The sequence below is a fragment of the Otolemur garnettii genome, unplaced genomic scaffold, assembly GCF_000181295.1.
Source record: "Otolemur garnettii isolate 467f Iridium unplaced genomic scaffold, OtoGar3 scaffold00023, whole genome shotgun sequence".
NCBI lineage: Eukaryota > Metazoa > Chordata > Mammalia > Primates > Galagidae > Otolemur > Otolemur garnettii.
This window is the reverse complement of record NW_003852418.1, coordinates 4,171,224-4,190,422: the sequence shown is the minus strand read 5'-3', so window position 1 is coordinate 4,190,422 and position 19,199 is coordinate 4,171,224. Positions and strand designations below refer to the sequence as shown.

General features: G+C 42.8%; 1 protein-coding gene across 3 annotated transcripts in view; it reads left to right on the top strand.

The window, feature by feature from the left end:
• CHD6 (chromodomain helicase DNA binding protein 6) overlaps positions 1-19,199 on the top strand; it is a 148,325-nt gene that overhangs the window by 1,371 nt on the left and 127,755 nt on the right. For all 3 annotated transcript variants that reach the window (XM_012803928.2, XM_023511919.1, XM_023511921.1), the window contains exon 2: positions 14,339-14,853. In XM_012803928.2, coding sequence (XP_012659382.1) covers positions 14,339-14,853 — 515 coding nt within the window. The remainder of the gene's footprint in view (positions 1-14,338; positions 14,854-19,199) is intronic.

Sequence of the window (19,199 nt, the reverse complement as noted above, 5' to 3'; positions counted from 1 at the left end):
GGTGAGCAGGTTTTATATTTCTGAAAGCAATCTGTATATTTCATTTTAAAAACATTCTTTATTTTGTTTTATAAAGGTAAAAACATTCTATAACAGTTACCCCCAGATGACTTCTGGTATCTTTTGAGGTCTTACTCGGTAAGATGACCTTTGGTCTGTCAGCCAGCTGTGGCGTAGCCTCAGTTTGATGGGTTTTTGTTTTAGACCTCACAGTAATGTTGATGAACAGAACGGGGTTTTTCATTTAAAAGTTAATGTTAGGTATGCTTTCAGGAAGAGTTGATCCTGCTTCTCTTACAAGTACTGATGTTAGGCGATGCTAATGATTGAGAAGTTGCAGAGCATGAAAATAGAACATTGCATTCAAGCTAAAGCAACGTATAGGCTCTAGGATGGAGAGTTCATTGCCCGACAGAGCTGAGGCATTCATTTTGGAATGAATTTGGACTTTGATTTTAACAGAACAGGATTGAAATTCTTTAACTCTACCACTTAGGTGCATAACTTTGGGTTACATTCAGCCTCGTTTTTCTGTCACTTAAATGGGAGCAGTGATACATACCTCACATCATAGATAAATGAGGTAACTGGTATTCAGTGTGTCGGTGGTAAGGAGACCTTTCAGTTTAGCAAAAACGGCAAATGTCTTTTTTTCTTACCTTGATTTTAAGGTGTTAGAAGTAGCAAACAAAACATCTACTCTTTAAAAACCCTCAGTTCTATTAATTCATTTTTCCTCTTCTCTAGAGAAAAATAACATGTAAATGCATTTGATCTTGAGAATTCTTCATTTCTTTGTTCAGAATCTTAGCAAAGACTTTCAGATTATTAGACCAGGAGATGATAGATGCTACTAGTTAATCAAAACGCAATAATGCATAATCACGCTTCTCATTAACCAGAAAGGTCGTAACAGGAGTGGTATGTTAAGGACACAGGGTTAGAGATTGACTATGTTGCCTGAAGAAGTATTGCAAGGAAAATGGAGTTTAATAAAGTGTTTTATGCATAAAATTAATCACTTGGGGGAGCTGTAGACTTTTTATTAAATAACTAAACTGCTTCTAAGAAATATGTATATTCTAACTCCAAAGATGACTAAGCAGTCTTAGGCAGAAAAAAAATATTAGCTAGAGAAATAAAAAGTGAACTCTAATCATTGTCAACTGTATAACAATTGATACATAACATAGCTGAAAATACTTCTTTGTCAGGGACACAGCCTAATGTTAGTGATGACAAACCTGCGATGTGGGAATACTGGCGTATTCATCTCAGCTCCTTGCGTGGTACTGAGAAAAGTATAAAATATGATAAATAGGATGTGACATGTGGTCTGCTGTAGGTACTTGTAATCTTAGATTTTGGATGAATGTGTCCAGTGTAGAAAAGAGCTAATAAGCAATGAATGCAATAGAAATATGTAGTATTATAAGTGGAATTAAAACTTGGGGCTGTCACCGACAGGTGCTACAGGAGAACCATGACCAAGAGTTGGGTAAGTAGAGTCCTTCGTACTCAGCGGCTCTAGAAAACAGAAAGGTGGAGTGGGAACAGTTTTCTTCAGATACGCTGAAGCAATCACCATGTTTTTTTCCCCCCTAGAATGAATATGGATATAATTTATTCACTAAACAAATATTTGTTGAGTTTTCCAGCATTTGTTTATTGAAGAAAACTTGAGTGCTGCTTGGGGCCAGGTTCAGTAGTAACTAAAAAAGTCTTTCTCTTAAGAAATTTATAGTGGGCGGCGCCTGTGGCTCAAAGGAGTAGGGTGCCAGCCCCATATACTGGAGGTGGCAGGTTCAGACCTGGCCCCGGCCAAAAACTGCAAAAACATCCAGAAAAAAAAAAGAAAGAAATTTATAGTCAGGTTACAGACAGACAATTAAAGTAGGGGATGTCACGTGCCTTAGAAGAACCAGAGTTTTATATCGTGGGTGGAAAGTGATGCTCTGGAATTGAGGAGTATGGATGCAAAGGGAATGCCAGCCCCACTAAACAGAGTGCTGTTAAAGAAGTGGCTTCTTCTAGACCAGAGCGAGCAGGTTTCAGGAACGTTGCCTCAAAGGACCCAGGAGGAAACATTGGGTTGGACAGGAAAAGAATGACATATGAGTGGGTTTGGAAAGACGTAGCCCATGGTGGGAAGGGAGAAAGGGGGAAGTCCTGGAGTGAGGTGCTGAATTCTGAGTGGTAACCAGAGGTGACATAGGATGAAGGAGCCTGCTAGAGTTAGCTGGCCTGTAAATTCTCAACAGAATCGGTCCCAGCTGTGCTCAGGGGCGGGCGCAGGGTAAGGACTCAGATCTCTAGGAAGATGTTAACCGCCATGTGGATCACTAAATCATGAGCCACACTTCAGAATGGTGAAAAGAGGAAGAATAGCAAAGTTGGAGATAGAATATGGAAGAGTAAATAATTCACTTCTGAGACTTTTCAGCCTCATCCCACAGAAGGCCCTGAAGGTCATCTGGGCTAACAGAAGTCAGAGTTTGGGAGTCTTTGAAAGGCCTTTTCCAGCATGTATAAAGAGGGTACCTATTAGTAAACTGTCCAGTAAATCCAAGATTCAAAATAGCCTCACCCTGGAATCATGTTTTAAAAAGAAATTGGAGCATTAAGGGCTTTCTTATAACATACCTTCGAGACTGGAAGGCTGTTTACTTGACTGTTAGCATGAGATGATAGTGTTGGGCTTGATGGCCTCAGAGGTCCATCCAGACTAGAATCTTGGGGGTTGACAGTATATTTATTTTCATATTTTATTTTATTTTTTTATCTTATTTTTTTGAGACAGAGCCTCAAGCTGTCCCCCTGGGTAGAGTGCTGTGGCATCACAGCTCACAGCAACCTCCAACTCCTGGGCTCAAGGGAGTCTCCTGTCTCAGCCTCCCAAGTATCTGGGACCACAGGCGCCTGCCACAACACCTGGCTGTTTTTTGGTTGCAGCCATCATTGTTCATTGGCAGGCCTGGGCTGGATTCAAACCCGCCACCTTAGGTGTGGCTGGCGCCTTAGCCACTTGAGCCATAGGCGCCGAGCCGCAAAATGTGTTCTTAAGGGTGGTGGTTGTAGGTCTGTTGGTAGCTGCCAAGTCCATGTTTGATATTCATTAACTGTCGTCTTGCCACTCTCTGGGTGAAGTCAAAACTGTTAGAAGTAACTTATTTAATGTAGCTTCTATTAAATTGTTCATTAATGTGCTTCTTATCTCATCTGAAGAACAGGTAGATTTGTGAAAAAATGGATAGAAGGGGAAAAGTAAATGATTTGACAGTTGCCTGGGGAAAGATTGAGGAGATACAGTGGTCTTGGGGGATGGAAACAATAGAGGTGGTTTGAGGTTCTTACTGTTTCTTATTTCTGTGTCCAGAACAAGAGGCAGTGCTGTGAAGTAATTAAGAATTAAAATCTGGGTTCAGATCTTAGCTGTACCATGTAACTAGCTTTGTGACCTTGGGTGAGTTATGTATCCTCTCTTTTAAACTTCTACTGTATGAAATGGAGTCATAATTGGAACCATATTATAACTCCTCTTAAGATTGTTTTGGTGATATATTTTCAAGCTTAGTATCTGGCTTAATACTCACTGCTTAGTAAAATTAGCTATTATTGTTATTATCTATATTGGCATACATTTTTTCTTTAAAATATTGAAACAATTCTGGGCACTCAGAATAGGTGTGACTGTATAAAAGAACCATTCCCTATCTGTGGATATATTATTTCTAGCTCTAAGCCAGGGTCTTGCCTGAGCTTTTGTTTGTGGCAATAATACGAGCCAGTGTTGGCCTAAGTTCTTTGCTTAGAGGCTCTGGTAGCCCAAACTACAGTAAAATTACAGGTGGTCCTGGAATGAAGGGGTAGGAAAACAGCCCAAACACCCCACTAAAATCCACTCAGCATCTTTTTGTCTTAGAGAAGATGTCACCCAAAAATTCTGGAAGAGGTATCTCTTGGCCTTGGTTGGTAAAATAAGCATCATTCCACATAGGCAGATGAGAAAATTAGAGTTTTAGTTCGCCCAAAGCCATAGTTGTTAGAAATAAAATGCAAACCTTCTAAAAACAGCAGCTACTTAAGTGCCTAATACTCACTGCTTAGTAAAATTAGCTATACTTTCCCATCAGCACTTAAATTTAATAATCTACCAGCCCCTCTTTTTTTTTTTTAGACAGAATCTCAAGCTGTCGCCGTGGGTAGAGTGCCGTGGCATCACTGCTCACAGCATCCTCAAACTCCTGGGTTTAACCGATCCTCTTGCCTCAGCCTCCCAAGTAGTTGGGACTACAGGCGCTCACCACAACACCCGGCTAATTTTTGGTTCTAGTTGTCATTATTGTTTGGCGGGCCTGGGCTGGATTTGAACCTGCCAGCTCCATGTCTATGACTGGTGCCGTAGGTGTTTGAGCTAAAGATGCTGAGCCCAGCCCCTCATTTTCGTTACTGCGCGGAGTTAACAGAGATTAGATTGACTTTGTAGATTTTGGAGAAGTCAGATGTCTAATTCTTTGGAAATATAAGAGAAAAATATAATCCCCCAATCTCCACCCCCTGTTTTAAATGCAAAAAATGTAGAAGTAGAAGTGGGGGCTAAAAATGCCAGATTCAAGGCTTTTGGCTTAGAAAGGGTTTACAAACAGTACATTGCCAAATCTGTTGATGACTCTTTAGTTCCTGACTTAGCTCCTTCTCAGAAGCATTCTGTGGTCATTCTGTTCTGAAAGGTTCTCTGCTTCAGGCTTCTGTGACACCGTGCTTTAATCACTTTTCCCACCTGTTACTGACCTGTTTCTTCTTCCTCTGAGGTCCTTTAAGTTATTAACGTTCCAGTCAGGTTTCCTCTTCTCTCTTCCTCCATTCATTCTGGGCAGTCTAATTCATTCTTAAAGGAATTTTTCTTGGACAAATATCCAAGTATACCTGAACTTTTCTCCTCTTAATTCTAACCAGCTGTGACTATATGAGGACCACAGCAGGATGAAAATGCCTGCTTTATCAGCCAGAATACAGGACTGCTCAGCAGAGATAGAATTGAACACAGATGTTCCCTGACTTATGATGGGGTTACATCCCCACAACCTCATCATAATGTAGAAGAATCTTAAGTCAGGGATAGTGTATGCCAAATGCAGGAAAAATAAGTAAATAAAATAAAACCAGAGAGAGAAAAGAGATCCATGAGCAAGTGGTTGGACAGATGCTGTTTCTGCCCCTTCTTACATTTCCCTGGCTGACTCTGCCCAAATGTATTTACTGAATGAATAAGTCGCAGTATGATTACAGTAAAACAAAGGAAAAGATATGTGGGTTTTTCAGCATTTAGTGATTTCATAGTCAAATGCTTCCAACAATAATAGTCCTTCAGGAGGAAAGTAAAGGTGAAATTATAAGACCATCCTAATTTAATTGGGAAATAACTTTTGCTACGAATACTGTCCACAAACTGGTGCTACTTCTTTCTTTGAATTTTCATTTTTATTATTTGGACTTTTAAAAAAGAGAGAAGGTTGCAAACTTCGATAAGCTTTTCTCCTCGTTTTTATGTTTAGCTAATTCGTTGATACTAAGTAGATCCAGACATAGAATACTTCTTCTCCCTGCTGGGGAAAGTAGAAGACTTAACGCTGCCTAGCAGCAGGGGCTGGGCAGGCTTGCTCCGAGTTGGGCCGGAGGTGCCAAGACAGTCTGAGTGAAAGTCGCACAGTGAGTGATCTCTCCAGCCTGAGCGCAGGTATGCTCTGCCCTGCCCTTCAGCCAGGTGTAATCACAGTGCTGGCATCTCTCTTTTGCCTTTATTCTTTTTTTTTTTTTTTTTTTTGAGACAGAGCCTCAAGCTGTCCCCCCTGGGTAGAGTGCCATGGCATTACAGCTCACAGCAACCTCCAACTCCTGGGCTCAAGCGAGTCTCCTGCCTCCGCCTCCCAAGTAGCTGGGACCACAGGCGCCCGCCACAACGCCCGGCTATTTTTTGGTTGCAGCCGTCATTGTTGTTTGGCGGGTCCGGGCTGGGGATTCGAACCCGCCACCTTAGGTGTATGTGGCTGGCGCCTTAGCCTGTTGAGCTATAGGCGCCGAGCCTGCCTTTATTCTTGAATCCTGATGATTTGGGGGAGTGTGAATTGTTCGAAAAAAGTTTTTCCTGTTTATTATTGAAGTCTTTACATTTTTCTGTTACATGTTGTGAACGTTGTTCTATTACATATACCATGAAAGTAATACCTTCTCATTGTTGAAATTTTAGATGTCTGTTAAGAAGAAAACCAAATCTGCGCAGCCTCACATGATTACCATTAACCTTTCGTTTATTTTCTTTCATTGTTTGTTCTGTGCACAGGTATTTGTTGTTGTCATTTTTGCTTACAGGTACAATTTCATAGACTTTCAAAAAATTTTTTTCAAGTTTGTGTATACTCGTTTCATCCAGTAACCATAGGTGAGTTATACCATGGGCCAGACGTGAGCGGGCACTACAGAATCGCTGCCTGGCGAGGCTTCCGTTCTACTGGGGGGAGAGGGGTGAAAGCAGATAGTAAAAAGGAGGAGAGTTAACACAGTTCTATCACTGGGACAAAAGGATGGTTAGTATTTGATATGAACCTTGCAGACTTAAAAAACATCATTTTCAGAAGCTAGTGTTGGTATAGCATTTTTAAAAAACAAAAATGGGGCTGAGGGCTCGGTGCCTATAGTTCAGTGGTTAGGGCGCCAGCAACATACACTGGGGCTGGCAGGTTCAAACCCAGCCCAGGTGTGCTAAAACAATAGCAGCAACAACAAATAACCGGGCATTGTGGTGGGCACCTGTAGTCCCAGCTACTTGGGAGGCCGAGGCAAGAGAATTGCTTAAGTCCGACAGTTTGAGGTTTCTGTGAGCTATGATACCATGGCACTCTACTGAGGGCGACATAATGAGACTCTGTCTCCAAAAAAAAAAAAAAATGGGGCTGGGCATGGTGGCTCAAGCCAGGGAGGAAAAGTAGGAGGATTGCTTGAGGCCAGAGATAGAAGGTCAAAACAGAGAAAGTTAAACAGGTGTGGTGGTATGTGTCTGTAGTCCAAGCTACTTGAGAGGCTGAAGCAGGAGGATTGCTTGAACCCAGGAGTTTGAGGTTGTGTTTTTCAACCTTTTTTATCTCACAGCACATTCAGACCTATAGTTAAACTTCCACAGCATACTTAAATTATATTGATCAAAAAAAAAGTTTAAAAAAAGAACATACTGTGCTTTGAACATCTTTTAAAAGTAATTTAATTAATGTTCTTTAAGATTTTTCAGGGCAGGGCGGCGCCTGTGGCTCAGTGAGTAGGATGCTGGCCCCATATACTGAGGGTGGCGGTTTCAAACCCACCCCCAACCAAACTGTAACAAAAAAATAGCCAGGTGTTGTGTCAGGTGCTTATAGTCCCAGCTACTTGGGAGACTGAGGCAAGAGAATCACCTAAGTCCAGGAGTTGGAGGTTGCTGTGAGCTATGATGCCACAGTGCTCTAATGAGGGTGACAAAGTGAGACTCTGCCTCTAATAAAAAAAAATTTTTTTTCAGGACATACCTAAGATCCTCTCATAGCATGCTAGTTGCCATGTATATCAGCTGAAAATCACTGGTTTAGAGCAAGCAGGCATGAGTTGCAGGAAGTCACCCTGTGACTGAGAAGTGGTCCTGGTGGCGTATCTGGGCAGTTAGCACAAGGCGAGTCAAGTAGGGTGTCTCTAGCTGTCCCGTAGGGAGGTGGTCACCAGAAAGCTGTTGTATAGGCAGATACTTGGATTGACCACCTTGAGAAATGGGGAGGAGATAGAGAACTAGAAACTGCTAAGGATGACCGAGTCCTGCTTTTGATACTCAAAATATATTCACAATGGATGCTGAGGCAATATGAAATGATAAGAAATCACTACTGTTGCTACATTCTCCTACAAAGAAGCCTGTTATTAGCTGTCAGCAGTGTGTAAGAGGACCACTTTCAGTATAGCTTTGATTAAGAAAAAAATTAAGATAACAATTTATATACCGTAAGACCTACCCTTTGAAGTTGTGCAGTGTAGTGGTGGTTTAAAAATATATACATGAGCTTGTGTAAATACCACCAGTGTCTAATTACAGAACATTTCCTCACTCCCAAAAGAAACGTTATACCCATTAGCAGACACTTCCTATTCCCTCTTTCATCATCCCGGCAGCCACTAAACTTACCTTCTGTCTGTTTGGCTTGCTTTCTCTGAGCATTTCTGTACATCAGTTGTACAGTGTGTGGCCTTTTGTATAATATATACTAGTACTTCACGCCTTTTTTTTTTTTTTTTTAGAGTCTCAAGCTGTCACCCTGGGTAGAGTGATGTGGCATCATAGCTCACAGCAACCTCCAACTCAGGCTCAAGCAATCCTCATGCCTCAGCTTTTCTATTTTTAGTAGAGATGGGGTCTTGCTTTTGCTCAGGCTGTCTCAAACCTGTGAGCTCAAGCAGTCCACCACCTTGGCTTCCCAGAGGGCTGGGATTTACAGGCGTGAGCCACCTGCCCCTCACTCCTTTACATGGCTGAGTAGTATTCCACATGTGGGCGTATCACTTTTGTTTATTTGTTCATCTGTTTCTGGACATTTGGGTTGCTTCCCCCTTTTGGTTGTTGTGAATAGTACTGCTGCAAACATTTGTGTATAAATTTTTGAACACTTGTTTTCAGTTCTTTTGGGGTATATATAGGAATAGAATTGCTGAATCATATGCTAACTCTGTGTTTAATTTCTTGAGGAACTTTACATTCCATGAACAATAAATATATGAAGATTCCAATTTCTTTGTATCTTTGGCAAAACTTTTATTGTTTCTTTTTTATCAAGTAAGTGTGAAATGGTCTTTCATTGTGGTCTTGAATTTGGTTGTCTTTTTATTGTTATTGAGTTATATATATTCCAGATACTAGCTCATCTCAGACTTCTGATCTGCAAACATTTTCTCCCTTTCTGGGAATTTTCTTTATACAGTCATTCCTCAGTTTCTATGGAGTATCAATTCCAGGACCTTCCATGGATAGCAAAGCCCAAGAATCCTTAAGTCTCTTTATTTAAAATGGCATAGTATTTGTGTGTAACCTACACAATCCTCCTAATATTTCAGACCATTTTTAGATTACATATATTATTTAATACAATGTAAATGCTATGTAAGTAGTTGTTATTATACTGTGTTGTTTTTTAAGTTTGTATTATTTTTGTTTTCAAGGTTTTTTTGTTTGTTTTGTTTTTTGAGACAGAGTCTCACTATGTCACCCTGGGTAGAGTGCTGTGGCGTCACAGCTCACAGCAACCTCCAACTCTTGGACTTAAGCGATTCTCCAGTCCCAGCCTCCCAAGTAGCTGGGTCTACAGGTGCCCACCACACCACCTAGCTATTTTTTGGTTACAGTTATTGTTATTTAGCTGACTCAAGCTGGGTTAAAACTCACCAGCCTTGATTTATGTGGCTGGTGCTGTAACTGCTGTGCTACAGGCGCTAAGCCCTGTTTTCAAATGTTTTTGATCTGCATTTGGTTTAGTCTGCAGACTGAAAACCTGTAGATACAAGGAACCTACTATACTCCTTTAAAGTATAGAAGTCACTAATCTTGATGACTGTAGTTTGAGGTGAAAAATACATAAATTTCATAATTACTTTATTTCACGTAAAGTGTGTATACTTTTTAGGAAAAATTGGGAGAATGTAATAGTATATTATTACTTTATAATTTTTCTTTGAAAGAAATTGGGGAGGGGAAATGTCATCTCAACTTGGGACTGTTTTCTCTTTCCACCTTTAAAACTCTGAGTATATCTGTTTGCCATGCCAATATTTGAAGAAACTTTTAATTGATCAGTAAATACTGTTTCCTTGAGTGAGAATGAAAATCTCTCTTTCAGGTGGCGCCTGTGGCTCAAAGGAGTAGGGCGCTGGTCCAATATATCGGAGGTGGCAGGTTGAAACCCAGCCTTGGCCAAAAACTGCAAAAAAAAAAAAAAAGAAAGACAGAAAGAAAATCTCCCTCTCTCTCTCTCTCTCTCTCTGTCTCTCCCTCTCCCCCCCCCCACCGCCACTCCTCAGGAAGTTGGATAGAGAATAATACCAAGCTTGGAAGCCACTGAAGTGGCATTGTCAGGTGTCCATGTATGCCTTCCATACAGACAGCGGTGTTATGTTTCTAGACCAAAAAAAGTAGAGAGTGACATATGCTTGTTTAATTTTTTTCAATCTGATGTCCTGCAGTTTAATAGTTTACATTTAGGACATTATATTTCCAGGCCTTTCTGTTGAAAATGTTTGGGGAAAAAAGCTTACTAAGGTTATAACCGATGAAGAAGATTCTGTAACAAATAGAGTAGGTATTTTGCGCAATTTTCTTATTTAGAATCTATTTTAAGGTTCAAGTACTTGAGTAATTCTTAAGAAGAAAGCTCAGGTTTGTCCCTGAATTTCTAGGAACCATTGCCTTGGGCTATAGTCTTTCTATTAGTTTGCAAACCCTTTCCAACTGCCCTTAACCCAGTTTGTCTAGATTCAGATCTTTTTTTTTTGAGACAGAGCGTCAAGCTGTCCCCCTGGGTAGAGTGCCATAGCATCACAGCTCACAGCAACCTCCAACTCCTGGGCTCAAGCGAGTCTCCTGCCTCAGCCTCCCAAGTAGCTGGGACCACAGGCGCCCGCCACAACGCCTGGCTATTTTTTGGTTGCAGCCGTCATTGTTGTTTGGCAGGTCCGGGCTGGGGATTGAACCCGCCACCTTAGGTGTACGTGGCTGGCGCCTTAGCCGGTTGAGCTATAGGCGCCGAGCCTAGATTCAGATCTTTACGTGTGTTTTCCAAGAGTATTGTAGCTTGATGAGTTTGAATCAAAGAAATGGGTTTTATTACTTTGACGCAGCTTTATGGGCTAGCATTGTTGCATGCTTTGTCAGTGGGCCCTTCTCCACTTCATCTTTGTGATTTTCATTTATTTAAGTTATTGATGTTAATGTAAAATATTATTGGCACCTGTGGTCCATTCTCTCAGACCTGTTCTTCTGAGGCCATTTTCAAAGTGACGTTTAATATCTTTCTTTCTTACTTTTTTTTTTTTTTTTTTTTGCAGTTTTTGGCCGGGGCTGGGTTTGAACCCGCCACCTCCAGCATATGGGGTTGGCACCCTACCCCTTTGAGCCACAAGCGTCGCCCTTAATATCTTTCTTGGTTGAAGCTGAAACAGAGACTTTATTTAGGTTCTTCTCCTCCCCCTACCTTAAGATACATGAAAGAAATACTTTGTATCTTCTTTTTTTTTGGAGACAAAATCCTGCTCTGTTGTCCCAGCTAGAGTACAGTGGCCTCACTACATAGGTCAGTACAACCTCCTGGGCTCAGGTGATCCTCCTGCCTCAGCCTCCGAAGGAGATGGGCTACAGGCCACCAGCCCCAACTAATTTTTAGAGATGGGGTCTTAAACTCCTGGCCTGAAGTAGTCCTCCCAAAGTGCCAGGATTACAGGCATAAGCTACTGTGCCCGGCTGTCCAAGCTCCCAACAAGGTGCTTTACAAATAAAAACAAAAACATTTCTGGTGGATTATTGACTTTTGCAATTATAATTTTATATGTTTTTGTTACTATGGTTTGCCTTTGGAGATACTTTCCTCTTTTCAGTATTGCTGTGTTTCTTGGGTTTCCCTTCTCCCGTTAGTATGCCCAGCCTTACTGCTGTCCAGGAGTATAACCTTGGCATTTTGCTTCATTTCTCTGAGCTAATTATTTTATCTGTAAGATGAGGGGGCACAGTAGACAATTATCTGTGATTCCTGGGAATAGAATTGCTGGGACATCATATAGGTATGTTTAATTTTATAAAGCACTGCACGACCTTTCCCACAGTGGTTGTCTACGCCATCACATCTAACGTTTCTAACCAAGTTTCCTTCCGCTGGTCCGGGGGCTTTAAGTCATTGTAGTTTGTCTAGCAGGTCGTACGGTGCTCAGTGAAGGAGCGTTAGCTTCGAATAGTTGGGGAGTTCAAATCTAAGCACCTCCACTTGCTAGCTGGTGGCTTTGGGCACATCACTTAGCCTAACTACTCCTCCATTTCACTGTATACAAAATGGGCCTCTTTATGCTGACCTGGTGGGACTGTTACAGGTTAGTGATCATGAAACTGGCCTTCTGTACTGCCTCGTGTGTCCATATGGTACGTGTTCAGTAAATATTAGCTGCTTCTGTTGTGTGTAACCCCTGCTGTCACCTGCCTCCAGCTTCTTTGGAGAGCTTAACCTTCAGAAAAGAGACCTGGACATGAGGTTGGAGAGAGAGCTTGCTCAGACCTATGGAGAGCTGCCCTGGTAGAATTGTGTCTTTTATGTGTTACCTTTGAAAGCTTCTTTAGTAAGCAGACCTATATGTCTTGCTTTTTTAATCCATCTGTCCTTCCATGCTAAGCAAAATCTTATGCTCTGGTTGATGGCCAAGTGTTCCTGGCACAGAATTTGATAATATTCCAAGGTTGGCTACATAGCCTACAGGATCTGAGCTTTAACTGGTTACCTGTTCACCTGTCACCCCACTGCTGGGTTTCTTCTTGCCTTGTGGTAAGAACACACGACATAAAATTGATCGTCTTAACCATTTTCTTGTATTCTGTTTTAAATTTCTTTTATGTCTACTTAGCTCCTCCTTTTTATAAACCATCTTAAGTCCACAGTTGGTAATGAGGTGGTCAAACCGAATTGTTTCTCTGTTTTTTTTTTCAGTAGTGGGTCCTGCCAGAATCACCCGTTCCCTTTGGATTTAGGCTTGTTTATGAGGCCAGACTATATTTTATGATAAAGATCCAAAAAAACTATTTCTCCTCTTTCATCTTTCTCTCCTGGTATTCTCAGTGTTGCGTTTAGGAGCATCAGACAGGGAAGGGAACTGGAAGAAGCAGAAGGGGAAATATGCAGCTAAATTCTGTAGTCTCCATCGCTCCCAGGGTGGGCGAGGAAGTCTGAGCACAGATGGGGTAACTGGCACATTGGAGGGAAGCCATACCACCCGGGCAGGTGTCTGTGCCCTTTAGCACACGCCAGACTCTCGTCAGCAGAAAAGGCGCCTCGCAAATGGTGCTGTTTCTAAGGCATTATCCAAAGATGACTGTAACCATCTTCCTAGAAATCCTGCTTATCCCTCACAGGCTCTTCTTATCTCTGTTCTCTGAAACCAACACCCACCCTGTTGCCTGATTGGTGTCAACCTTAGCTTGGTTACGAAATGGTAAATACTTTTTGTAACACCAGACCTGAAAGAATGAGATTTAACTTCTACTTCCAGAGGGATGCTTCCTTAAAAGTGGTCACCTGGGCTCGGCGCCTATAGCTCAACCGGCTAAGGCGCCAGCCACGTACACCTAAGGTGGCGGGTTCAAATCCCCAGCCCGGACCCGCCAAACAACAATGACAGCTGCAACCAAAAAATAGCCGGGCGTTGTGGCGGGCGCCTGTGGTCCCAGCTACTTGGGAGGCAGAGGCAAGAGACTCGCTTGAGCCCAGGAGTTGGAGGTTGCTGTGAGCTGTAATGCCACGGCACTCTACCCAGGGGGACAGCTTGAGGCTCTGTCTCAAAAAAAAAAAAAAAAAAAAAAAAGTGGTCACCTGGAGAAGCTGTACTTTGATTTGACGATACTCAAACCGGCTTCGAATCTTCCTTTGTAGTGCTGCCTTCAGCAGCTGCGACACCTCCTTGCTAATGGCATCTATCGCAATAAAGCTTCATCTTACACGTGTGTAGGTAGTTTGTGTTTTTGCAAATGGCCAAAGGCTATTTGGTGATCGATCTGTAACTATGTTAGATGATCATATAGGACATCACCTTTTATAGTTACGATTTTTTAGTTGAATGATCCTGATTTTTGTTGAGAATTACCCAAGTTGAATGTTGATGCTGCTTGGTAATAGGTGAGAAGGAAGACTTGGGGCGGTAAAGCAGCACTGAATTCAACTCTGCATCCTTACACGTGAACAACTTTTGTGTATTACTTCAATAACACGGGTGTGTCTGCTAGTGGCATCTAAAGGTATTTTGTAGGAGACTATAATGTTTCCTATTTCAGATGGGAAGCTTAAAAGGTGTTTCAGATTCTATATAATGTGCAAATTCTTCATGTTTTTCTGTGCTGTTATTTTAGTGCAGTACGCTAACAAGACTTTGGTATAGCTCCGTAAGGGCAACCCCCGGCCTAGCAGTTAGAATAACATATAGTAGTAAATATTTGCTGAACAAATCTCTGTGTTCAGACTGAATGCTGCTCTTTGTATGGAGAAGGTGCATTGGAAGGGTAATAGACTCGTTTCTCTTTCTTTTACAGTTGTCCAGTTTAAAAGTTCTGAATCACTCCCCAATGTCTGATGCCTCTGTCAATTTTGACTACAAATCCCCATCACCATTTGACTGCAGCACTGATCAGGAAGAGAAGATTGAAGATGTTGCCAGTCACTTGCCCCAGAAGGACCTGTACACCACTGAGGAGGACGCTGCCACCCTGTTTCCTAGAAAAATGACATCCCATAATGGGACGGAGGACAGTGGAGGAGGAGGAACTGGGGTGAAAAAGAAACGGAAGAAAAAGGAGCCAGGAGAGCAAGAGGCCGCAAAGGGAGGCAAGGACAGGGAGCCCAAGCCAAAGAGGAGGCGAGAACCGAAAGAGCCAAAGGAGCCCAGGAAGGCCAAGGAGCAGAGGAAGGCCAAGGAGCCCAAGGAGCCGAAGCAGAAGGACGGAGCAAAGAAGACGCGGAAGCCCCGGGAGGCCTCGGTCCCCAGGGAGGCCAAAGACAAGAGGAGCTGTGCTGACTCTACAGCCAGGACGAAGTCCAAGAAGGCCAGGTGCGTTGCTCTCTGCCTGCTCTGAGCGCTGGCCTCTGCCTGCACAGACCATTTGCCTTGGGCATTAGCCCAAACCCCTGGACATCACCTCACCGCCCTCCTGTGGGCCTCAGCTTCATACCTCACTTCTAGGATGGGGAGCAGGGATAACCACTTGGTTCTAATGCAAGTGGCTGTCCTTGGAGCTTACTGTTTCCTAACTGCATTCCTAGAGTGGTGGTCTTTCAGAAGCAACATTTGTGGTTTGGGGATACTGCGAGAGTTAATTTCCCACCCCATTTAGACCCAGCCATCCTTTTTGGGCCTTATATACTTAGTACTTAGCATTCTTTAGTTAGGGTTGGCTTCCTGCTTTGTATACATATCCCCTCTACATCCCACATTTTTGTGCTCTTCATGTTCGTATTAGTTTTCAGCCAGAAGCAAACCATTTTTTAATTCTTGATGAGTTGACAATGCAATTTTTGCCATTCCTTTTGGACTATGAAGAACTACAGTGCTAACACACATAGGGCATAGGGGAAGGGACTTCCCAAGTCTGATACGGCAAGGGCAGCAGTGGGAGTGACAGAGGAGCGGCTATGAGGAGGATGCAGTTATGGGTGTCAGTGGTGCAGGCAGCCTGGGAGAGCCATGGGTGTGTACAGAGTTCCAGGCAGACGAGGACTGACTAGTTTCCCCTAGGCTCCAAGCTCTGAGTGCAGGCCTATTCCTGGTCTTTTTCTCTAGATGTTGGTCTGTCAATGCCTGACACCTTGACAGTGCTCAGGAAATGTTGAGACCATTGTGACTTGGAGAGAATCACAGAGCACAGATGAGGGTCATTGCAGAGTGGGTGATACGACGTTCCTGGCTATCCATCTTGTTAGGATAGCAACAAGTGATCTTTCATGCAGGGAATTTATATCTGTCGTGTATACCCAAATAGAATGATTTTCATTTTGTCTCTGATTTCTTTGTGCAGAATATTATATTTAAATTTTTAGAGAAAATACTGGATATATGACTTCTATCTTAATAGATTCACGTTTTTTTAAATTGTAAGTGCAGAGGCAAGATACTTTTATCTGTGTCTATCTAGTTGTGTATATATGAGACCATAAAAATGCAGAAATTGACATGAATGCTAACAGAACATAAAGTATCGAGGCCATCAGACCTGTGTTGGGCCAGGCACCAAGGAGGTAAATTTTGAAGAGAGAAAATTTTGTAGCACTGAAAGTGTGTGCTACAACTTGGAGTTTGCTAAATGGTTCATTTCTTTGTTAGGAAAGTTTGTTGGGACAAGGTGGATCCCTAAGCCTAATCCAAGTTAAAATATTCCTCTTGGCGTTCACTCCCTTCTGCCCTCTCCACAATTCCACATGGAATTTCTTCTTTTATCTATTAGAGATTTGGATTGGGTTCTAGGAATATATAGGCAGTCCCCAGATTACAAAAGAGGTCCCATAGGTTTGTTTGTTTGTTTGTTTTTTTTTGAGACAGAGCCTCAAGCTGTCCCCCTGGGCAGAGTGCCGTGGCATTACAGCTCACAGCAACCTCCAACTCCTGGGCTCAAGCGAGTCTCCTGCCTCCGCCTCCCAAGTAGCTGGGACCACAGGCGCCCGCCACAACGCCCGGCTATTTTTTGGTTGCAGCCGTCATTGTTGTTTGGCGGGTCCAGGCTGGGGATTCGAACCCGCCACCTTAGGTGTACGTGGCTGGCGCCTTAGCCGGTTGAGCTATAGGCGCCGAGCCCATAGGTTTGTTTTTAAGTTGAATTTGTATGTAAGTTGGAATAGGTACATTTACCTGTTACCTGTAAGAGCTTGTGAGAGTTACACATCAGTTAGATGTTTGTAACTCGGGGACTTACTGTAATAGCCTCCGTTTGTAAGTGCAAGTTGTAGTAAGTTGGACGTCTGTAACCACCGCCTGTGGTTTACAGAGAATGCCATAAAACCTTACAGAAGATAGGTGGGCAAAAAGCAGAATTCTGGGAAATGAAACAGGATTTGTTTCTCAGTGAGCGCAGCGAGCATCCCTGATCTCTCACGTGTGCGTGTGGTAGCAAAGCGACTCTGGCTTCTGCCAGCGATTTTCATCTCCAGGTTACTTTGGAGAAGCTGGAACGTTTCCTTGGGGTAGTAGCTTATGTGAAGGAGGAGCATCAGGCATGAGCTAGTGGGGTGACTTTTTAGTTACTGCAGAGAATAGTGAGGAATGAGGAGAGTGTTTGAGATTTAGGGCGATTAGCGGGAGAGTTTCTAGTTTAATAAGCAGTCTGTTTTGTGCAGAGGGCCGTAGAAAGCCGTGGGTACCTGAGTTCACTAAGCATCACTGTCTCCGTCTTTAAGAAATTCACATCTACATTGTGTTGGGTATGAAACCAAGTGATGCGTATAACAAACGTTGCCATAAGTTCCATTTGGAGTGGATAAGGAGGCATTTCACAAAACAAGGTTGGGTGTCAGATGTGTGCAAATTAGGATTCTGACTAATGAAAAACTTAGAGAGTTGGGGGTGGTGGCTCACACCTGTAATCCTAGCACTCTGGGAGGCTGAGGCGAGATTGTTCTGAGCTCATAGGTTTGAGACCAGCCTGAGCAAGAACAAGACCCTGTCTCTAAAAATAGCAGGGCATTGTAGTGGGTGCCTATAGTCCCAACTACTTGGGAGGATGAGGCAAGAGAATCACTTGAGCCCAAGAGTTTGAGGTTGCTGTGAGCAGTGATGCCATAGCACTCTACCAGGTGTGACAAAGTGAGACTCTGTCTCAAAAAGAAAAAAAGAAAAACTTACAGGCTTTGTTATATATATGTAGCAATAATTAATGGGCCTCAATTTTTATCTAATTAGGCTGTATAAAATACAAGCGATTGGGGGAAGTGCTTGGTACTGTTTTAAGGACTGCTAACTTAAAAGACACTTCAACCTCTTGAGGTTTAGAAATCCAGGAGACTCTATGAGAGAAGGCTGATCCTCTCTTTATGGGGGCTTTCTCAGTCTTTATTTTGGAGCTGTATAATACTGATCTGTGACATTAGAATTCTTCTCTGTAGCTCAGATCAGGTTCTGGGCTGGTTAGCCTTTGATTTCTTCTCTTTATACCTTTATATAGTTGTTGCAGTCTCTTTAGTTAATGATCCCACTGGTCAGCAGAAGCAAGTTTCTTGTTTGTTGTTAAGAGATACAGTCTTAAGCTGGAGTGCAGGGGCTCAGTCACATCTCACTGCAGCCTCTAACTCCTGGGTTCAGGTGATCTTCTCACCTCAGTCTCCCAAGTAGCTGGAGACTCCAGGTATGTCCCACTACACTTGACCAATTTTTTAGTTTTTGTATAGCTAGGGTGTTACTGTTTTGCCCAGGCTGGTCTCAAGCTCCTATCCTCAAACAATCCTCCCACCTTGACTTCCTACAGTACTGGGAATACAGACACGATCCACTGTGCTCAGCCCAGAAGCAGTTTTAGATATGAAAGGAAATTAAGAAAAAAAAAGTTATTAAGTCTTAGTGTTTTTTGTACTCTTTGACTCTTGCACATTGGCTCAAGTACATGTTTGATTTAAGCGGTTATTGATTAGACATTGGATAATACTTATGGTTATAGATGATCACTGAATGCTCGGATGACTGCAAGAGCTCTACAGCTGATTTATGGGCTTCCAGCCTTTTCCTCTCTCAGTCCATCTTGCCAGCAGCCACCTGGGTAGTCTTTATGAAGCACTGCTGTTAACTTATTTATGCTACCAGTTGGTGCTGATAGTGGTAAATCAAGTTCCCTTTCCCTCCCTCTCAGTTCTAAATAGTCAACACTGATGGATTTCTAATTACCAGCTTCATTATTGTAGGCTGAATGAAAGAACTTGCTTTGGCTTGTGGCCAGCATCAGATTTCTGGTTGCTCCCTTAGTTGAGCTTATCCACAGAACTGCAGGCCATCTTTGAAGCAGAGGAGGGGGTGCTGGGCCAAGTATGCCCCATTTCTATCTCTAGTCTCACCAGTTAGGTATGTCCTTAATCAGAGAAATGAGGTGGGTTTGAAGAAGGGCAGAAAATATATTTCCAATATTGTTCCTTGGGAATAAAACATGCTTTTCCTCCTGAAATCACAGGGTCAGGGAAATGGGATTCTCTCTAACAATTTATACTGCTGGCTCGGCCCCTGTGGCTCAAGTGGCTAAGGCGCCAGCCACTTACACCCAAGGTGGCAGGTTCGAATCCAGCCTGGGCCCACCAAACAACAATGACGGCTGCAACCAAAAAATAGCCAGGCGTTGTGGCGGGTTCCTGTAGTCCCAGCTACTTGGGAGGCTGAGGCAGGAGACTCGCTTGAGCCCAGGAGTTGGAGGTTGCTGTGAGCTGTGA